At 32.6% G+C, this 22,037-nt stretch overlaps 3 protein-coding genes and 1 long non-coding RNA gene across 4 annotated transcripts; 2 read left to right on the top strand and 2 right to left on the bottom strand.

Annotated features, from left to right (window-relative positions):
• Positions 1-2,333: 2,333 nt before the first annotated feature.
• Positions 2,334-6,374, top strand: LOC109802264 (zinc finger AN1 and C2H2 domain-containing stress-associated protein 13). Its single transcript, XM_020363557.2, has 2 exons — positions 2,334-2,622; positions 5,439-6,374. The coding sequence occupies exons 1-2, from the start codon at positions 2,524-2,526 to the stop codon at positions 6,198-6,200; spliced, it is 861 nt and encodes a 286-aa protein (XP_020219146.2). The 5' UTR covers positions 2,334-2,523; the 3' UTR covers positions 6,201-6,374.
• Positions 6,375-11,771: 5,397 nt separating this feature from the next.
• On the bottom strand, positions 11,772-14,926 carry LOC145949739 (uncharacterized). Its single transcript, XR_014428166.1, has 2 exons — positions 12,653-14,926; positions 11,772-12,072 (listed from the first exon to the last, which is right to left on the bottom strand). It is a non-coding gene; the product is annotated as an uncharacterized LOC145949739 (long non-coding RNA).
• A 105-nt stretch (positions 14,927-15,031) lies between these two features.
• Positions 15,032-18,709, bottom strand: LOC109792862 (rust resistance kinase Lr10). The gene is made up of 4 exons (XM_020352311.3): positions 17,857-18,709; positions 17,001-17,057; positions 16,632-16,664; positions 15,032-16,494 (listed from the first exon to the last, which is right to left on the bottom strand). Exons 1-4 carry the CDS (start codon positions 18,707-18,709, stop codon positions 15,266-15,268), a joined length of 2,172 nt encoding a protein of 723 aa, XP_020207900.2. The 3' UTR covers positions 15,032-15,265.
• Positions 18,710-19,046: 337 nt separating this feature from the next.
• Positions 19,047-21,266, top strand: LOC109802299 (rust resistance kinase Lr10). The gene is made up of 2 exons (XM_020363609.3): positions 19,047-19,731; positions 19,813-21,266. Exons 1-2 carry the CDS (start codon positions 19,047-19,049, stop codon positions 20,931-20,933), a joined length of 1,806 nt encoding a protein of 601 aa, XP_020219198.2. The 3' UTR covers positions 20,934-21,266.
• The last annotated feature ends 771 nt before the right edge of the window (positions 21,267-22,037 follow it).

The raw sequence follows: 22,037 nt of genomic DNA, 5'->3' as shown, positions 1-22,037 counted from the left end.
AAAGAAAAGAAATTACAGAGAAAATAAACTTATAAATAAAAAATAATATTTAATTGCTAATATAAAATAAATTTTTTTTAAAACAAATTAAGTAAATAATTTAAAAAAAAAAATAGTGGCGCTATGGTCTATAGCGACACTGTGTCGCTATAGACCATAGCGACACAGGTGGAAGACCCTCACGCAGCTCTCGTAACACCTTTGCCAAGGCCACTAACAACTCCTCCAGTCACCAACATGTACTTCATTTTCTTCTTTATGCCTTCTTATTCTACACACTCTTCAAACAACAAAGCAGAGCAACAACCTTTTCACACAACACTGGAAAGTGGTTTTTCTTTATTTCTTTTATATATACTTTTGTGTATTTTTGCTTTCAAACTGTGCAACAGAAGAAGGTGACTAAGAGAGCACAAACAGCACAGAATCTGTGTTTGCAACAGTGACAAGGAAGCAAATAATATAAAATAAAAATTTTTTAAAATAAATTAAGTTAATAATTTAAAAAAAAATTAGTAGTGCTATGGCCTATAATAACCACTTAAAAAAATTTAATATAATTTATTTTATAATTAAATTTGTGTAGAAGTTAATTTTAGTTTTATAAATATATAATAACCAAGTCAATTTATTGTTTTTATTTTTATAGTTGTATTATTTTCATTTTTTTTTATACAGTGTCGTTATGGGCTACATCATTTTCGTTGAGCCATCAACTGTGGTGGCGCAACCTATAGCGACACCGATGTGGTTCATTCGAAGACAAAAAAAAAGCCACGTGTCACTAGTGTGGCTATGAGCCATAGTGACACTGTTGTAAACAGCCCCAAAGGCGTAAATACTTTCAAAAGAACCCCATTTACGTAAAAAACTTGTAAAAGGACCCCACTTTGGTCAAAAAGCCGTCTTAGAGCTCCAACAAAAATGTGAAGCACCAAAAGTATAGGAATATCCTCCTCTTAGTGTTCAATTTCCTTGCGAAGCACTATAGACTCGTTTATTCATTAATTTAATTGATTAATCTATTGACCCAAATCTTCTAGAAGCAACTAGAGTTGATGAACCTCCTTCAACTTCACATAGGCTATGGATTCGAGCTTACAAAAAATTTTGAATTTCATAATGGTTTGGAGGATGACAACATTGTTCTTTGGCACTAAAGTGGTTCCTTAGGTTTTTAAAGGTTACAAATCTTGTTCTTTGGTTTTTTACAAGTTCTTGTAGTTTGGTGTGTGGTTGTAGATTCCTTAACTGTTATGAGCTTGTAATAACCCACCAGGTTACTACACTCAGTACAACACATAACGTACAATGTAGTGAAAAACATAAAAGCCAACTAACCTAAGAGTCTCATGTAAAAGAACTATAGACATTCATGTTGATACATGTATATGGTGCCAAAAAAAAAAAACAGTTCCTACCTATCACTACTTAAAGTATAAAGTCTTTTATGGGGTTATAGTAATCCTTATGCATATACTAATATTTACAAATATCTAAAACTACAAGGAATTGAGGGAAACGTAAATTTTGAATGTCGATCTAGCAACTCTATATACAAAGCTATATAAAGACAACCTCAACTAAAAAGCCATTTCCAACATGGTTATCCCAAAAGCTTTCACGCTTAACCTCCTTCTAATCTTACATGCTCTCCTATCAAGCATGATCATCCCAATCCAATGCAAGAAAAACAAAGGCAAGCTTATGAAAGATAAAACAACATATAATGGAAAACAGATAAGCTAATTACAACAACTTAAAACAACTTCATAGTATAAATTTATTTATGCCTTTGTTCGTTCATATTATTTATTAAATTTATTTTGATCTTTTATTGTTTTTTAATTTTATTTTATCCTTTTATCTCTTAACTTTGAGTTAATTTTTTATTCTTTTAAAATAATGATTGTCTTTAATTTTAAGAGATGATTTTGAATTTTTTTAAAAAACTTCTTTCATTTGATTCATTTGTTTAAAAATTATTGAACACAACTTAAATTCAAACAAGAATTTATTACAAAAATGATAAAAAAAAAAAGTTACATAAAAATGCATAGAAAGTGAAAAAAAAATTTTCAAAAAAGAATTAATTTTATTATTTTCTTAATTACACATTAAATATATTTTCACACTATTTTCAATATAAGCATTATATTTTATAATTTTTTTAAAAATTATTAAATTTCATAATTTTTATATAAATAAATTTAATATACTTTGTATCGTAAAATTAAAAATTATCAGTATTTCAATAAGATGTTTGGGTCCAAATATATATATAAAAAATGCAAATGAATAAAAAGAATATAATTTAACGATTTATTTATATTGGGATTGGATGGCAGGCGGTGCAAGGGAAAGGGGTCAAGGTCAGCATAGGATGACTCCCTCGCCGTTCCGACTAGGCGACGACTCTCTTTCACTTCCCTTCCCTCCCTCCTAACTTCCTTCTCTCCGGATTCGCCAATTTCATTTCAATTTCAATTTCATTTGTTTAATTGCTGCGTTCCAAAGTGCTCAATGGGAACTCCCGAATTCCCAGATCTGGGTAAGCACTGTGCTGTCTCCGATTGCAAGCTCATCGATTTCTTGCCTTTTACCTGCGATCGCTGCGACCAGGTTCCTCCTTTTTTCCCTCTCTTATTCTTCCTCATACCCAAACAACTCAATTTCTTAAAATACTCCTATTCCTATACTCTAATATTTATGTAATTTGCTATAATACTTGTATCATCATCATAATAATTTTCCAAATGAAACTGGACTCTCTGAATTCGAATTTTGAAGGTTGACCTTCTGAAGGTGGTCAGCTAGATTTTTGGATAGAAATTAGTGACTGAAAGATGAATATTTTGAATCAATAATATAATTATCTTAAAAATATATATGAAAATTATCCATGTTATGTGAATAAAATTGTCTAATTTGTAATTTTTTTTTAGTAGTATTATGCTCTCAGTTCTCTTGTGCCCTTGATCTGCGTCGTCATATAATTTTTCTTCAGATATTGATGACTTTTGTTGCTTTGCTAGTAGTTATTGGGGTGAAAATCTATTTTTCCATAGTGACAAATTTATAGGAATTATAATGACGAAGAAGAGTTGCTTTTGAGATGGTAAGCTATGGAAGGAGGGTTTATTTATTTTGAAGTAGGGATGGAAAAGTTGTTAGTTGTATAAGTCTGCAGCATAAAACAATAGAAGAAAAGTGCGGAGAAGGTGGCTTCATTAATTAGGAACGCCAGTGGAAATAGTTATAAACTAAGAGATAAGGAGAGTGATGGTTGAGTGGGAGACCAAAGTGATGATAGGAGCAATTGGATCCTTATGGTTGAGTTTGAGGCTTATGGTCATCTTTAGGATAAAATTAAGGTGCATTTTTGAGGTACTTGTAGGGTTGTTTTCTAATTAAAACTGAACTTTTGCTTCTGTAATCAATGCCAGCCGTTATTTTACAGGTTACTAAAGTGAAACTCCAATTTTAATAAGAGAGTAACACCTAAAGCACTTAAGGAATTCTATCTAAGTCGTAGTTATCAATCTTGGAGAGTAACAGCTAACTTTGAAAGTGAAAAACCTGTAGCACAATAGCAGGAAGCCCAATGTTTTAAATATTATTTTATGAACTAAATGATTTATACTACACATGAATACTCAACAAAACAAAATTAAACTAAAGAAATTCGTGATGAATAATAAGTAACAGTTAACTCACACAACCATCAGCAATCTAGAAGCAATAAGAGCATAGTTATGAAGTCAAAAACTGAAAGAACGGGTGAAATTAATAGAAAAAGAAGATAACTAGTTTGATAAAATATTAGCAGAATGTGAACTGGGTGGGAATAAAGGAAGAAGGAAGAACGGAACACGTTAAAAAAAATAGTTCTATAATGTATGAAGGACTAAAGGTCAAAAGAGAATTAAACTTTTGTGGAATATTTTATCCAGCCCCGCAATCAATAATGTTTGAGGAGTAAAAATGGGGTTTTGAAGCCTGTATCATGCTCGTGCCACTATTGTGTGTGGCTGCTATTGAAAGCCGCTCTGCTATCTCACTGTAGTGCTATTAACTACTATGATCTATGTATATTTGATGGAGTCTTCATGAGTTGAATCTCCATGATCTTGATTTCAACTTCTCCGCGGATCCTTGAAGATTATCCAAGGAAGAATAGCAAACAAGAGAAGCAATGTTAACCAAGGATGAGCCAAGAGTCTCGAATAGAATTAGGAGTTCCTAAATCTACAAAGAGAAAGGCTCAAGGTGACTAGAAGAAAGGTTTCTTCCTAAGGTGACTTCGATGGAGAGAAAAGAGCTTCTAATAGAAGTAATTCTCATTCAATATCCAAAGTGTGAGATTACACGTCCAAAAGGAAATATATAGGCTAATGGAGTGTGCTAGGGAAGTTTGGTTAACCTAAGGTTTAGTTAAATCATGGTATGGTTAACTAAACCTTAGGCGCCAAAATTTGAATGTTTAAATTCAAATTTTGGTGCCAAACCGATCACCCCCCATGTGCTACTCAATTTGAATGTGATTTAACATGCATTTGAGAGTGAATTTCGGTCACTCCATGTGCATGTGTGCACATGGCCGAAATGCTCTCTAAATGTGATGCTAATGACATTTAAATTGAGATGCACATGAAACTCTTATTTAACCTAAATTACAATGAAATGAAATTCCTACACTTTTTGGCCAAAATACAAGGCCCAAAAATACAAGTCCATTGGGCCCAAACCTATTCTACATGGGCTTTAGGTTATAAGCTCAACTAAAAAGAACTATGGGCTTTTCTTTAGCACTGGCCCATTCTTCATGTATCCTCTTAGTCATAACCTTAGTAGTTGGGCCTTTGGCCCATGGGCCTCCATCAATATTGCTCTTATTTTATAGTTCCATAATTAAAATTGGAGTTACCTTTTATAAATGTTGACCTTTATTGTGTGGGGTTACTAAAGTTAAACTTCAATTTTAATCGGAGAATAACACAAAATAACACTTAAGAAATTCCATCATTTTTTTTATCAGTAGGAATTGCATCTGAGTATTGTTCTTATTTTTATTTCCATGAGCCTCAGTCCACTAAATAAAAATATCATCAAAGAATATATGCTTAAACCGTGAAGGGATGTTGTAAAGTTTTAAACTTCTAAAGATTGGAAATTGACTCAAGACTTTTGCACCCGTCAAAAGTCAAAAGTCAAAAGTCAAAATTTCAGCTGTGGTTAGGTGTTAATCGTTTTTCTTTTGTTCTGAGAAGCGCTTAATTTCTTGGGTTCATGCAAGAAACAATATTTTCTGGTTAGTGATTTTTCCTGATGACATTCTGTGAACTTATCTAGGTATTGAATTATGGATAAGTATTCTACTTGTGTTCAATTTAGGACTCTTTTCTTTGATCTAACTATATCAACCAAATCTATTGCAGGTGTATTGTTTGGAGCACAGAAGCTACATTGAACATCAGTGTTCAAAAGCTGACAAGCGAGATGTCACTGTAGTTATATGTCCACTTTGCGCCAAAGGAGTTCGCCTAGTTCCTGATCAAGATCCAAACATAACTTGGGAGAATCATGTCAACACTGAGTGCGACCCATCAAACTATGAGAAAGTCACGAAGAAGAAGAAATGCCCTGTCCCTGGATGCAGAGAGATATTAGTATTCTCAAACACAATTAAGTGCAGGGACTGCACAGTAGACCATTGTTTAAAGCATCGGTATGGACCCGATCATAAATGTCCTGGTCCCAAAAATTTGCAAACTAGTTTTTCATTTATGAATATTTTGAATGGGAGTAAGAAGGAGGGGTCCAAACCCAAGTCAAGTTCAAGTGCATCATCTAAATGGACTACAAGCTTTCTTAATACGGCATCTAACATTCGAGCTTCAGCTGAGGCTGGCGTATCAAAGTTGAGTGGTGAAATTAACCAAGCCTGGCAGACAGCAAGAGGAGCGGTTGGACAGAGCCATAATGGTGGTCAAGTGGAGCAATGTCCTCAGTGTGGTGCCATGTTTTCCTCGGTTACTACATTGGTGGACCATGTGCAAAATTTTCATGAAAGGAGTGGCAACCGATCTGGAGCAAAGGTTACAATTGATGTTTGTCCAAAGTGTAGTAGAGGATTTCGAGATCCTGTGTCGCTTGTGGAGCATGTTGAGAGGGATCATGGTGGGAGTTCTAGAGCATAGGTATGTTGATATTGATTATTGAATGAATTTTAAGTTGAAGGAATTTCATATCTTTTGCAAGAAATGGCATGGATGAATATAGCAACCGAATTTAATTGGAATTACATTGAATGTAAACATTGTCATTGAATCATGGTTTAGCATGGGATTAAAAATTGTTGGTTTTTGTGATAATTTCTTCAAAACTTATATTTAAGTTGACTTTTAGTGGTTAATATTATACAAAAAATTACACCCATAGCATATAAAAATTAAACTCTGTACATTCGTATGTGCCACTCATCTTGTAGCACCAAAGTGTAAATTTGAATTTGAAGATTTTTCATTTTTTTTAAATTTTCTTTCTACATCCCAGATGGCCTTTTAGCATTAGTTGATTTGATTACTCTAACTTTTCCAGTATTTCTCTAGAAGATTCTTCTTTCATGCTTTAAAACACACTGACTGAATTGACACATTATCACCTTAGGACAACGCTAGTCCTGCAGAATTTGCAAATTTGGCAGTAATTTGCAATCTTAATTCAACCAATAGTGGTACTTACATTTTTGTTGGCTAACCTTTGGTTGGACACGAGCTTGAAGTGGTCTTAATTGTAGAAATATCTAATTTCTCATTGTGAAATTAGAATGAAAATGGATGGATTTTAGTTCTGGTCAAATATAATTGCTATAATTGGAAGCAATGACAGACCTACACTGAGCAATATGGGGGCCCATGTTCCCCTCAATATCAAGTTATCATTTAAGGCTCATAAAGTGCTGGGTTTCCGTCACTGTATTGAAAGTGTGATATAAGCTGGCTTTTATAGCATCTTTAAGAAGGCTTGTTTATAAGTAACTTTCATTCACTTTAAATAGATCTTATACTATCATGTCACTCATAAATAATTTATATTACATTTTTATAATTTTTGCTTTAATAAAAGTTGTTTAATGGATTCTATACTGTCATGTCACTCATAAGCAATTTATATTACATTTTATAATTTTTACTCTAATAAAAATAGTTTATAAGTACTTCCACTTTTTAATCACTCATGTTTCATTTTTAATAAATTTTAAAAAATTTAATTATTATAGTTGTTGGTATCAGTAAAGGAAGGAAATATTAAATTATTTTTTTATTCTTAAGTAACCGTTTTTTATATAAGTAATGATACTTAAATTTTAGTAACTTGACCTGTTATGTCAACATGCTCTAATACAAGTTTCTTATAAGTAATGAATTCTTAAACTTAAGAAGCGGATAAGAATTACTTTACTATGAATTCTTAAATTTTAGTATTGATGTCTGCCGTTTCTAAATATCATTTGTAAGCATGAAAATAATCTAATCTTGCATTAAAAATCCAAAGTCGTCCCATGGCAGTTGCATCCAAATCAGAACTGAGGCTCAAAGAAAGCGATACAACACGACAATCGTTGTGTACAACTCTCCATTTTGAGAGATACGTCATTTACTTAATTTTTTTAAATTTTTTCCTGAAATATGTTTTTTAATGTATTTCCTTTTAAAATTAAATTTTATTTAAAAAAAATTATCTTCTCCATTCACCTCCTCTATCTTTTTCCTTCACGTTTCTTCAGGTACTCTATTTCTCTCTAACCACTTGTCATACATACCCTTTATGTTTTTACTATTTTTTCTTGAACTTTTTTTTTCCTAACAAACAAAAACATCCAATTGATTTTTATTATTTTTAAACCTTCCCTTTTGACACTTTTCATTTTAAAATATTTTAATCCTAATTTTTCATTCTATCTTTAATATTCATACATTAGTTATAAGGTTATGAATTTTATAAAATGGTTTTCAAATGTATGACCTTGTTAATTTTACGATGAATTATAGATTAAAAATAATATATTTTTGTCATCATCATTATAAAATTGTATTCTAGTTCTTTAAATATATTTCTGGAAAATACTTTCTAAAAGATTAAAAATATTTCTCTTCTAGTTTCATAAGTATATTTATCTTCTGAAAAGGAAGTACATTTTTTTTCTCTACCCAATAATAGAGTTTACAAAGTGGGTTGCTTGGCTTAGCCCACCATGAGTTGGACAATAGATAGATCAACCTAACATGACTCACTTTTAATTGATTTAAAAAAAAAAATCTGACTCAGCTTATTACGGGTTAATGGATTAAGCGGATTGACTTACTTAAATCAAGAAAAAAAATAAAATAAAACTTATTAAATTTAGTAAAACAAATGTTTTATAGTTTTATATGTTATAATTATATGTTAATAATATAACAAAAAAATTGTCAAAAAAATCAGGCATTAATCACAACCAACCTAATAAACTTGTAATATTAAGACTTAATTATGTAATTTTAGTCCCTCAATTTTATAAAATTCACAATTTTGATCTTTCTATTGAATGTTCATTCATTGATTTTTAAAGTTGTAATATTAGTCGTAACATATCATTGACGTTAATTAATGATTAATAATATATATGTCAATTTGTACTTTTAGTTCTCATTTATATCATATTTTCATCTCATTTAACAAATTTTATGAGACAAAAATGAGAACTATTAATAAATTTTAGCCTAATATTATTAAATATTAATTGTCACATAATGTATTTAATGTTATGATAATATAACAATTTTAATGATAAACAAATGAGCATTCAACGAGGAGATCAAAATTGTTGATTTTATAAAATTGGTGGACAAAAATTGTGAAATTAAAAATAAAGAAACCAAAACTACATATTTGACATTATAAGGAGACCAAAAGTCCAGTTTAGCCTAATATCAATTTAACATTTAAGAGCCAAAAACTAAAAGTAAACTTGGTGGGCAAATTCATGAGTGACTTGGCTCACCACAGATTAGCCCATGGTGAGTCAAGCCAAAATTTTCTTTAAATTGAAATTAGTCAAATTTTTGTGACCCAACTTAGCTCAAACTTTTGTTGGACTAGGTTGGTTCAAGAATTTTGATGACTCTACCAAAAAGTACTTTCAAGAATCATGTATTCTCTCTAGAAGAGTGTATTTAGAAAATATATTTTCATTCTTCAAGTTTGTTGTACTAAAACATACTTTGGAAAAGTTTCAGAAACATAATATATATTTTCAAATATTTCTTAAAAAAGTAAAAATATTTCTCTTCTGATAAGTATTATGCATAAGTATATTTTTACTCTTTGAGTTTAGGGATGTTAAAACATAGTCTTGGAAACAACATTTTGAAAACAAAAAAAAAACTTTCAAAAAGTACTTTATGAAAAAAAAATATAATTATTGAAAATTCTTTGTGGATGAGTAAATTTATGTTAAATTATATTTTTATTCTATTTTTGTCAATTTAAAATTTTGATCCTTCTATTTTAAAAAGAAACATTTAATTCTTATTTTAAAAAAAATATAAAAATTTAGTTTCACATCAATTTGATATTTATTTGCATATATTTTAATAGAGTGATTGATATTTATTTTATTAATAAATATTATTAACATGATTATTATTTTTTAATTTTTTTAATCTCTAAATGTCATGTCACTAATTGTCGCATTATTTAATTATAAATAAATATTAAATTTTTTTAAATAACACGAAAGTGATATTATTTATTAAAAGGTGGAGGGATCACCCATAAAAAAAAAAAAAAACTTACAAAGAAAAAGTAAAGTAAAGAAAAAACAATAACAAAATTCAACCTATATACAATGCTAAATAACACAAGCCATGCTCTAGTGCAGCACCATGCCTAGCACAACCGGAAAAACCCAAGTTAGACAAAAAAAATATAATAACTAGACTCCATCTAGCAGCCAAGGAATCCAGGCACCAAAATAATCCCACTGATTCAGCAAAATCAATTTCAAGATCTGCACTAAAAAACGGAACCATAGCACCTCACCAAAACCAAACCAGCAAAATGGTTCAGCACCAGCACCAACACAAGAAGAAATACAACCAGCCAACTAAAATCTGAAGCAACACCAAAAGGTATCACCAACTTGCAGCACCAACACCAAACCAGCAAAGCACATGCCTGAGCAAATATTGCTGCAACATTCCAGCCCCCGAACAACACAAATAACAGTTGCCAAATATGCATATGTGAAATTGTATCATCACGAATCAGCAAGAACAAAGTCATGCAGCAACCAAAACCAACCGACGAATGCAACTTTCAAACCAATTGCAACCACCAAAATAGCAACAATAGCTGCAGCTTTCAAACCAATAGTAGAAACAAAAACAACACCACAGAAACCTGTATAGTGCTGCAACTTTGCTGCCACAATATTGCTAACCGAACATCACAGATAACCAGCACCAAATCAGACCGAACAGCAGACCATAATAGCAATAGCTAAAACAACAATACCCAGCTACTCCTAATTTGCAGCAAACCAGTTGCACCTAATCAGCTAATTCACCAGGCAACCAGCAGCCAGGTACAGCAAAACCAAACTAGAAACTTAGGAGGACTTATTAGATTTTCCGGCCTTTAGCGCAGCCACAGATTTCTTTTTCTTTAGTCTCTGCTTGCTGAGTAGATAATACCTCCTCACTCCAATCAAAACCACTAGAAGCAAGGAGAGCAAAATCCTACTGAACCGACGGAGCAAAATCGGACAAATCCATTTGATTTACATGATCCACAACAGTTGTACCTGCAGAATCAGCTTGACCAGAATCGTACCCATATCTCTGATCAAGAGGCATGTCCTGCTGCACATCATGCTCTGAAATGTCCTCAAGAGGAGGCATTCCTTCTAAACCCGAGGCATAATCCTTCTTTGGCTGCTCCATATCACATTCTTTATCAGATTCCAACTCCGAATTAGCAAGCAAAGTCCAGTCTCAATGTCTTACTGCAAAACTATATGAAATAGCTTTGAGAAGGTTGATACAACTGAATTTGCTGCACCAGATTCAGCAACCTGGTCGGCCACTACATCATCACCTTGTTCCAAAACCTGGTCAGCACTCAGCAGCAATAACCGCTGCAGCAGGATTTACATCAACCAGGTCAATAACAGGGATTTCCACCAAATTTGAAGCACTAGCCACCAGCCATTAAGATTCTGATTAGCAGTTGTAATTGCAGCATGATATGAACCCCAAAGGATCAATATTTCAACATCCCAAAACATGAATTTTTTTGAACAATTTATAAGAAAATAAAGAAATTAAAAAAGAAAAAGTATGGATTGAGGTAAGAAATGAAAGAACAACACCACAATCCCTAAAGATTGATAAGTTGAGAAAGATTCGTCACTTTGAATTAAGAAATTCAAGGATAAAAATCAAAAGTAGTTCCTAAGAATTTAGAGAGAGAAAATCTTCTCAATTGAAAAAGTATCCAATATGAATAATTCATTCAATATGAATAATTCATTCTCTGCTAAAATCTTTACAAAAGATTCCTATTATAAGCTTAGCTAGATAACAAGACATAAATTCTCATAAAGACTCCTTTTACAAACAAATTTTCGCTAACACTTAATTTTCACTAGAATTAACTCCTTACTATCTCACTAACTATCATTATGATATAGGAAGCCTAAAAGCATTAAAAATTGACCTAAATAATATAAAAAGGCATCTGAATTATTTGAATATAAAGAAATACAAAAATTACATTAATAATTAACAAAATGGACTTAAATAACTATTTAGCCCAAAAACTAATTAAACTCCAGCCCATCAATCCTTCTTCTTGAACTTGTCATGATATCTTCAAATTGGGTTCAAGTCCTCATCAAGATTTAGAAAATAACACTAGGTGATATATCTTCATGGGCCTTGTCAAGCAAATCAGTTCATCTTCTTTATTCCTCAAATTTTTCCAAGTGCAGCCTTTGGTAGATTCCCTCACAGCAGAAAAAATGTCCTGAACAACAATAGATTTAGAGACATCCTCAACATAAGCTAGTTGAGTAACAACACCATAATTATGCTGCTCATTACTACCATTGGCTATAACAACACCAGAAGTAACCTCCACATTACATTTTAGACCAACAGCCTCAAGACTTCAATTAACACCAAATCTTGAACCAGTCTTGAGATTCTTACTAGCAAATTCATCAAACTTTCTGCACGGATTAGAAAGATAACCAATTGTATGACACGAAAAACAAAAAATCTAGAAGCCTTTCAAATTCAAGAGAGACAAAGAAGGCAAAACCCTCCCTCTCTACAAGCAGTCTTTATAGAAGACAACCTTCAAGGTTAACTTCCACTAGCACTCGCGCAAAGTGTCTATACGTGTGCATCAAGGTAGCTTAATCTAATGTAATAGGCACCCCCACACTCGAGCTAATTAAAAAGATAATCTGAGGACTCCAATATTCTTTAGGCAAATCAAGAATTCTAAGCCAAACTTAAACATGAGTATTCTTGTGCTATCTTGGATAAAATCAAGCTTCCATAAAGAAAGCTTAAGAAAATCGAGTTCTAAATTCCATTACCTGGTAGCAAGAATTGTTCGAAGATCCAATTCTTTTTGGAATTTGAATTCAAATTCAAAAAAAACCTCTCCCAAGAGAGATGAGTTTCTAGCAATCAACCATGTCTCAAATTTGAGACAACTTGACCTGCAATTCTTTAGTCTTGAAAGGTTGTTGGCCTTTGGCAAGCAAAAATTGATGGAAGACCATGAGCCAAAGGCCCAATTATTAGAGTTATGGCCAGGAGCATACATGAGAGATTGGCTAGCTTGGAGGATAATGGGCTTTCTAGGCCCAAGCTACTCTTCTTGTAAGCCACTACATCTTGAGGCTTAGCAAAAATTGTACATAGATTAGGTTTATTTCTTTGTATTCACTTTTCCTTGTATTTTGGGCGTTTTTGACCATAGGCTTTATATAGTCAATATGAGTCTCATTTTCTTTGTCTTTTTATTTTAGGAATTATGGTTTATTTTATTTTTAACCTTGTATTTTAGGTAATGTAGTTTAAGACCATTTAGGGTAGAAAATACTTTATGCTCATCAGAATGCAATTACGGTTGTATTTCATTTGAATTTGAAGCATGTATGGAGGGTCACACCTAGGTGTCGACCACATGCCTCAAATATTCCAAATAAAATGCAACCTAAATCACATTCCAAATGGACATAAGATCCATGTGAATGTGTGAGGCTTGTGTGTGATCGGCCAAGGCACCCAAATTTGAGTTTCAAATTCAAATTTGGGCAGCTAGAGTTTAAAGTGACCATACCATGGTCTACTTTAAACTCTAGTTAACCTAGCTTCCCTTACAAGTTTCCTAACTCTTATTTATACTCTATCTCTTTGTAGCTAATCACTTTTTGATGAAATAAGATTTTCAGTTCAGAAAATTCTCTCAATAGGTCACGGTTTACTTAGGGAAATTTTCCTTCTTTAAGCACATTCACAAAATAATCCTTCCTTTGTGCTTTGGAGCTTCTTCCTTCACTAAGGAGACAATCCAGCCGCAGATTCCAACACCTTCATCATTCTCGGAGTCATATTCGTCCCTTGGAACCTCAAAGGAAGATGTGTAGACTTTGGAGAAAGCAAGGAGAAGAACCTTCATTCACTTCTTCTAGCTTGTTCCATCATTCCATGAAGATGATTCCTACAATGAACAAGGCCAGCTTGGTAGGCATCTTTAGGGATTTGAAACAGCTAGAGTATCACCTTTCCAAACCGGTTTGGGCAAGGAAACACCAAGAGGAGGAGTAAAAGAATTAGATACAATTTGTGCATAAGAAACCTTAGGATGTACACCATGAAAAGATGAAAGGCTAGAACCACCCAGGCATGGTCAAGGGCAAGACAACTTGCCCGCCATGTCAAGCCTTGTAGAAGTAATTCTTTTGACTTTGTACAATCTTAAAACTTAACCATTAACAAATTTCATTTTGATAGGAGGGCCAAAATTTTGTATTTTTAAAATTATGGGGATTAAATGTCTCTATTTTAAAATAGAGAGATCAAAATTGCACATTTATGAAAATAGAAGGAATAAAAATGCAATTTAACCTAAACTTATTTTACCAATGATGATCTATTCATTCTTAATATTATATTATTCTCGTGTGTACTATTTCTCTCACTCAGGAGTTATACAATTTGAGAAATGCTATATCCTCTGAAACAAAGAGATCGATTTATCATCTTAACCATTATAAAATTGACACTTGTCATTGTTTTAAATTAAAATATATTTCTAATTAGTATTTTAAAACATGTAAGATGTTCGACTCAATTGTTCGACTAAAATTTTTGGACGTTAAAACATTTCTCATACAATTTTTCTTCTTCTATTATATGATGGTGATGGTGATGATTACGAATGGAAAAAAAATTCATACTCGTGGATATCAATTTTAAATGGATAATTAAATGGGTACTCGCTTAATAATGAGGCAAACACAGATAGTAAGGTATCCATACCCACAATTTAAAAATATTAAAAATATCCTTAATTATATATAAAGTACGTAGTTTAATGTAATTTTTTTACACTAAATGTCTCATAATTATTTATCTTAGTATAAATATGTTATAAAATTGTTTTTAATATAAATATATGTTTTAAAATTATTTAATTTTAGTTTTATTTTATTTCTTATCATTTTATTTAAAATTTTACATTTTCTCAACTATTCACGGATATGTAAAAATTTCATGAAATACCCGCACTAAACTAGGCAAGTGACGAGAAGCTACTACTCACCTTACTTCATTATCATCCCTAATGAGTATGATGTTAATGGTAATGATAATTATAATGATGATGATTATGATTCACAACAAGGCATATTTCTTCACCATAGGATAAAGTTAAAAAATATCATTAATGATAATGACAATGACCATAAACCACAAGATACACTTCTCCATAGGATAAAGTTGCATACAAAATACCATTAAGTAAATACCATGTAATTTAACTAGTATAATTTCAAACACTCTTAACACTATCAAGTATTAATACATTATTCAAATAATTTGGTACTAATCTAGAAGTTCTGCCACCATTAAGTTTGCATTCGAGTCTAACTTGGATATACTATTTGTCACCATAAATATTAATTAAGATGCATAGATGATTATGCATGTCTAGCATTGTTTATAGGTTCACCAAGATCGGTATCCGAGCTAGTGGAATCACTCCATGTCGTTGTTTGGTCAAAACTGGTTATGACATTAGGTCCAGACATTTCATATGGGTAAAAAGAGGGTCTTGGAGGCATTTCAAGATTTTCAATTTTCCCTTCAAGCATTTCTACTACTTTATTCATTGAAGGACGATCCCCAGGTTTTAACTGAATGCACCAAAGTGCAACTATAAACATTCTTTTTGTCAAAGTCATATCCTCTTTAGATGCATCTTCCATGTCAATATCTTTCTCTTCTTTAAATTGATCATAGATCCATAATGGAAAGTAATGTTGGCTGGAATACTCTACACAAGGACTTGAGTTCTTTCTCCTACTTGTCATTTCCATCAAAAGCATGCCAAAGCTATATACATCAGCCTTATAAGATACACCTCCAACATTTTTGTAGAACAACTCTGGAGCCATGTAACCCAAAGTTCCCCTTGCAGCAGTCAAAGTGACAATGCTATTATCTACGGGATATAGCTTTGCAAGTCCAAAATCTGAAACTTTTGGAATAAAGTTTTCATCTAGAAGAATATTATGAGGCTTGATATCAAAATGTAGAATTTGCACATCACAACCTTGATGCAAATATGCAATTCCATGAGCTACTCCAAGAGCTATTTCATATGTTTTCTCATAGTTCAAAGGGACACTTCCTTCTTTAGAGAAAATGTATTTATCTAATGATCCATTAGGCATGTATTCATAAACCAAAGCACGCTTTTCTCCTTCAAAACAATATCCAATAAGTCGTACTACATTCACATGATGTATTCTTCCGATGGTAGCCACCTCATTAATAAAATCTTGTCCATCAGATTTGGATTTGCTCAGCATCTTTATTGCTACATCTGGACCACTTCGAAGCTTTCCTTTATATACAGAACCAAAACCTCCTTGACCCAATTTAACTTTGAAACCTCCAGTCATTTTCTTGATTTCTTTGTATTCATACCTTATGGGATTTAGATCATTGTCAAGCAAAAAGCTTTCAATGCTTTCATACATTGATAAATGTCTTCGTCGCCACTTATAAATCAATAGTCCAAGCAAAAGTGTAACCCCAAAGACAAATCTGACTAACAAGAATATTGGTAGAACATTTCTTCCTATATATATTGTTACAAACATATCATCGTCTATCGCGTGAGATGTTATTCTACTCCACAATCCTGTGTGAGAAATTTCGTTAAAAGCATTGTTATAATTAAAGAACGTTTATCTAATAAGCAATTTTGCTTAAAATATGAAATAAACTTAAAATTATTATGACTAAATTAATAACGAGGTATTAGATAAGATATATTACCAGAGATAATGTCGTTAAGACATGATACAATAACTGCAAAAGACAAAAGACATGATGATAAACAACACATCAGTAATTGCGTTAGATAATCATTATTCAAAAAATTAGTATATTATTTATCAATTTTTTTCATTAATGTTTTGTTATAATTTGAAGACCATAAAGTTGTACCCAATAGTGGATAAGTGTCAAATCATTGAGGTATTGGTAATCTTTAGAAAAATACTAATACTAGACTTATCTGCAATTTAACTAGTATTACCTAATTCAGTACAAGAGTAGAAATAAAAATTAACTCGAGGCTCCAAATTCAATATTAAAGGGAAAATATAACTGTAGAGAAATAATAAAGATGAGAAACGAGCTTACTGCTTATAATTTCATGAATCAGACTTCGTATGTATTTACCCATCCGTGGCAGATCTCCTAGAACACCACAAAGAAAATATTGTAATTCTCAGGTTTTAAAAGGTTTAGATTAATTAGAACACGTTACAATTTATTTTGTAATTGTGAACAATAAATATATATATATATATATATAAATATAATTATGTATAAATTATAATAATAGAAATTTAAAATCTTCTAACGATTTCAACATAACTATATAATTTTCCTTTGAAAAGAACACCCCACTAAAAATCTTATGCTTAATAAATAATGTTCAATAGAGTAATTACGAGAAATAGTGAACGTCCACTCCACTTTTAGTATTTTTTTAATTAAGGTATTCCATAACTGGAGACTAATTAATGGTTAATCTTTCGGCATACTAAGATTTATTTAAAAATTGATCGATTATTTTAATAAATATTTTCAATTCTCGTAAATATACATACAAGGATCAAATTCTTGACTATATTTTTAAGTGATAAGATTATTTGACAATTATGTATTTTTAAGTGGTAATTTAGGTGGAAGGAAAATAAAGATAGAGAGGAAAAAATATATAAAAAAATCAAAAGAAAAAATATATTCTTAATTTTCATAGTTTGTTTTAACCGTAACTAAAATTGTTGTATTTTTATATAGATAAATTTAATTAATCCTAAATATTTGAAAACAAAGAATATTTTTAAACTATTTGAAACTTAAAATTAAAAATGTTTTATTTGTTTAGTTGATAAGGAAATAATAGATATAATATTTGATAAAAAGTCTGAAAAGAAAAATGAATTTAATTAAAAAGGCAGAGTGCAGAGAGAGAGAGAGGAATTCCCACCATCACATATGTGATTAACGAAATAGCAGTGTTCCGAATTACATTGAACTTGTTGTGTGGTTTGGTTGAAATAGCATCGGACATCCTTTCCGTCGCATTGCTCCCTACAATTATCTTGATTCAACCAAGTCAACCAAAAGCCATCCTTCAGCCACTTGCGGATATCAGCATAGGAAGCGTTCCTGTCATCATCCACATATTCTACATAGGTTTCGTTCCACTTTTTGATCAAGTTTGCAAAAGTGGCAACCTTAAGACTACACCCAACCTTCATGTCCATCAGACTAAGGTCAGAGTAATTATGATTCAGAAGGGCATAAATATGGCCACCGGCTCCGGAATGACAAGGATCCGTGTCCATTTGCACATAACGTGGGTCATTAGTCACTGGATTACTACAGTTTAACAACCCTATGTTTTGATACCCATCATAAGGCAGCTCCCAATCAGTAAGAGTTAGCGCATCTGTTGAAGGATAGTAACTAAAATTTCCTGTGTCTAAGAAATAGCGAGGAAAGGAGCAGGCAGTATCCTCGAGAACACCTGCATCAATGAGTCGAATCTCGTATCTTCTGTAATCGATCTCCAGCACATGGTATTCTCCTGCAAACAGACTCACCATAGTCACGTTGTTCACGCAATCTAATTCGTACCTTTGAAGCCCACAACCGCCAGGACCGCCCTTCAATCGAAATGGATAACTTATGTTGCTGATTTTGCCGCATGAAGAAGGAGGACACGATGTGTGATCCTTAGCAGAGCAAGTTTGTTGGAATAGAGCACACATGATAACGGCCACAATAGTAACCGTAGTTGATTGCGCATAGCTGGAGAAGAAAGGTATGAGAAACATTCTTTACTCTCTTCTTCGCCTCAGTGAAGGAAGAAATTATAGCTAAATAATTCTTCAGGCTGGACCACTTTAAATTTATGAGTCAAAGTCAATGAATGTCGTGTTCGTGTATGAAACAACACCACATAATATATATATTTTTTCAATGTTTATTTATGTAAAATATTATCCGGCCAAATCATAAGGTCAGTCAAACCTTCACTTTGGACTCAATAATGCCGTGTTATAATGGATATTTCAATGAAAACTTTTTTCTGAATAGTGAAGCCTAGCCTCTCTATACCTTAAACCTGCAGTTGCAAAGCATTTGTAGTCTGCTTGCAAGATACAGTTTGCTATGTTAAATTTTCAGAAAATTTGTCTTCTATTGTCACTGTTGTTTGTTCCTGTTATGTGCAAGCATGATTGCACGGACAAGTGTGGACGCGTTCGCATTCAATTTCCATTTTACATCAGAAATAAGAATTTGAGTCACACCGTCAGCTATCCCCCTGGGTTCGAGCTGTTTTGTAACGACAAACATGAGACTCTGCTGCAGCTCCCTACTGTTCCTTCTAAACTATTTGTCAAAAGAATTGATTACAAGAAACAGCTAATCCATATCTACGACCCTCAAAACTGTCTTCCCAATGTGTTCTTAAAACTCGGCAATTCCTCTATTCATCCATTCCAATTCGAATCATTTTCCGATCAGAAGATGCCTCATAATGTTTCCTTCTTCATTTCTAATTCAATGTCGTGCCCCATCATGCGCCTATCGTACGATTCCTTGATTAATCCTGAAATGATGTCATGCACCAAGTTGGCAGATGCTTTGTCCGTCGAATGGTATTATTCGTATTGGGCATGGAATGATCACCGGAAAATTATAATGAAATGGTCGAAATCCGAACACAACTGCAGTGACTGTGAAGCACAAGGCCAGAAATGTAAATGGAAGAATGGTACCAAAGCTGAAACCGAATGTTTCATTTGCCCAACCAACACCCTTCCAACATCAACTATTATATCTATTGCTGCAGGTATGCTTTTTGCGACCTATTGTCTATCTCTTCCCTTTCTCTGCATATGGTTACTTATAATTTATAATTTCTCTCTAACAGGGGGAATATTTGGTTTTATTCTTTTGCTGCTACTGGTAATGGCTCTCTTTCACGTGTACGGACACTTTAAGATGCAAGGAGAAGACCAGGCTCGGATAGAGAAATTCTTGGAGGATTACAGGGCAATGAAACCCACGAGATTCACTTACGCTGACATTAAGAGAATCACCAATGGGTTTAGTGAAAGTTTAGGAGAAGGGGCTCATGGAGCAGTGTTCAAAGGCATGCTCTCCCGAGAAATTGTGGTTGCAGTGAAGATATTGAATGACACAATGGGAGATGGGAAGGACTTCATAAACGAAGTGGGAACCATTGGAAAGATTCATCACGTTAATGTTGTTCGCTTGCTCGGATTCTGCGCGGATGGGTTCCACCGTGCTCTTGTCTACGATTTCTTCCCAAAGGGTTCTCTTGAGAAATTCTTAGCCCCACCGGACAACAAGGATGTTTTCCTCGGTTGGGACATGTTGCAACAAATTGCTCTTGGTGTTGCCAAGGGACTTGAGTATCTTCATCTTGGTTGTGATCACAGAATACTCCACTTCGACATCAACCCTCACAATGTCTTACTAGACGACAACTTGGTCCCAAAAATCACAGACTTTGGACTCGCCAAGTTGTGTCCCAAAAATCAAAGCACGGTGTCTATGACTGCAGCCAGGGGAACCTTAGGCTACATTGCTCCTGAAGTTTTCTCAAGGAACTTCGGTAATGTGTCTTACAAGTCTGACATTTACAGCTTCGGAATGTTGTTGTTGGAGATGGTTGGAGGAAGAAAGAATGCCAATAAGTCAACAGATGAAAGCTTCCAAGTTTTGTACCCTGAATGGATCCATAATTTGCTTGAAGGCAGAGACGTTCAAGTTAGTATTGAGGATGAGGGAGATGTTAAAATTGCAAAGAAACTGGCCATTGTAGGACTTTGGTGCATTCAGTGGAATCCCGTGGATCGTCCATCCATGAAAACTGTGGTACAGATGCTTATAGGAGATGAATATGACAAGTTAGTTGTACCCCCTGCTCCTTTTAACATCACCGGTTCTTCTGCAACAAATTCCTTTGTTCCAGCAAGACGCCAAAATCTTGAGTTGGAAGTTATTCATGAAATAGAAGAAGAGTAGATAATGTCGGTCAATTTTAGTTACGATACATGTGTTGTTGGTGTTCATAAATTATAATTGAGATTTTATTTAGGTAATACACCTTGATGTTGCATAATAAAAGATTGCGGTAAACAACACATTTAATGTAATCTTTTATTAGACAATGTTAATGTGCATTACTAAAGTAAAATTATAATTTTTCTTGAAGATTAACACCAACCGTATTTGTTGTATTACATCTATATTTTGTGTATTTAGGTTTCCTTTGAATGTAATTTGTGCGTTCTTTATTTAAGTTGCAAGATTTATTAATCATAATAGTCTATTATATTACCCATATAATTGGCTTAGTATATTTGTTTATTGCTTCTTGCATTAAATATCTATTGTTATAATTATGAATTTTAGTTTCAACTTCTTATAATAAACAATTCTTGAATAATGTTTGTGCTACTCAATTTATACGTCAAGTTGTACACTTGGCGGGTAAGTGTAACTTTCTCCAAATTCTATTTTCTCTTAGTGTATTTGTTTATAATAAGGAGTAAATTCCTCGGTCAACTTTGGAGGTCGACATGATCACCAAACTCCTTTTGAAAAAGGGTGAGATATACTTAATATAAGTAACCACAGTAACTAGTTACTAGATACATATTCAAAAGCATGAAAAGAGGCTAAAAAATCTCACTACACCCCCTTGATCTTTGGTATACTTGTCAATGACAACTTGATTCTCTAGGTAATTACATCCTAATTTCCCTATATATATATATATATATATATATTTATTCAATTCATTTGTTTTTATTTCTTTATTGGATTATCTAACCTTATAGATAAAAATCTATGTAGCATCTCACTTTTTCAAATAGACTAATAAAAGATTTACTAATTAATTAATTGGGGAATAAAATATTCTGAGTTATTTGATAAGATGATATCTATAATTATCATTTTAAATTCAAATATGTGAGGTTAATTAGTTGGATTTTTTTACTGATGGGCTACGTGTGTAGGTGGAAGTTAGGGTTTTGTTTAAATACATTAGTAGTGATGGTCTACCTCATATGCAATCTAATCGTACTTTGAGATCTAAAGAGGGAGGTGAACCAGAGGCTGTCG

Source organism: Cajanus cajan, chromosome 7 (genome assembly GCF_000230855.2).
Source record: "Cajanus cajan strain Asha chromosome 7, NIPB_CcT2T_4, whole genome shotgun sequence".
Lineage (NCBI taxonomy): Eukaryota > Viridiplantae > Streptophyta > Magnoliopsida > Fabales > Fabaceae > Cajanus > Cajanus cajan.
The sequence above is the reverse complement of the archived record's forward strand: the minus strand, read 5'-3'. Positions and strand labels throughout refer to the sequence as shown.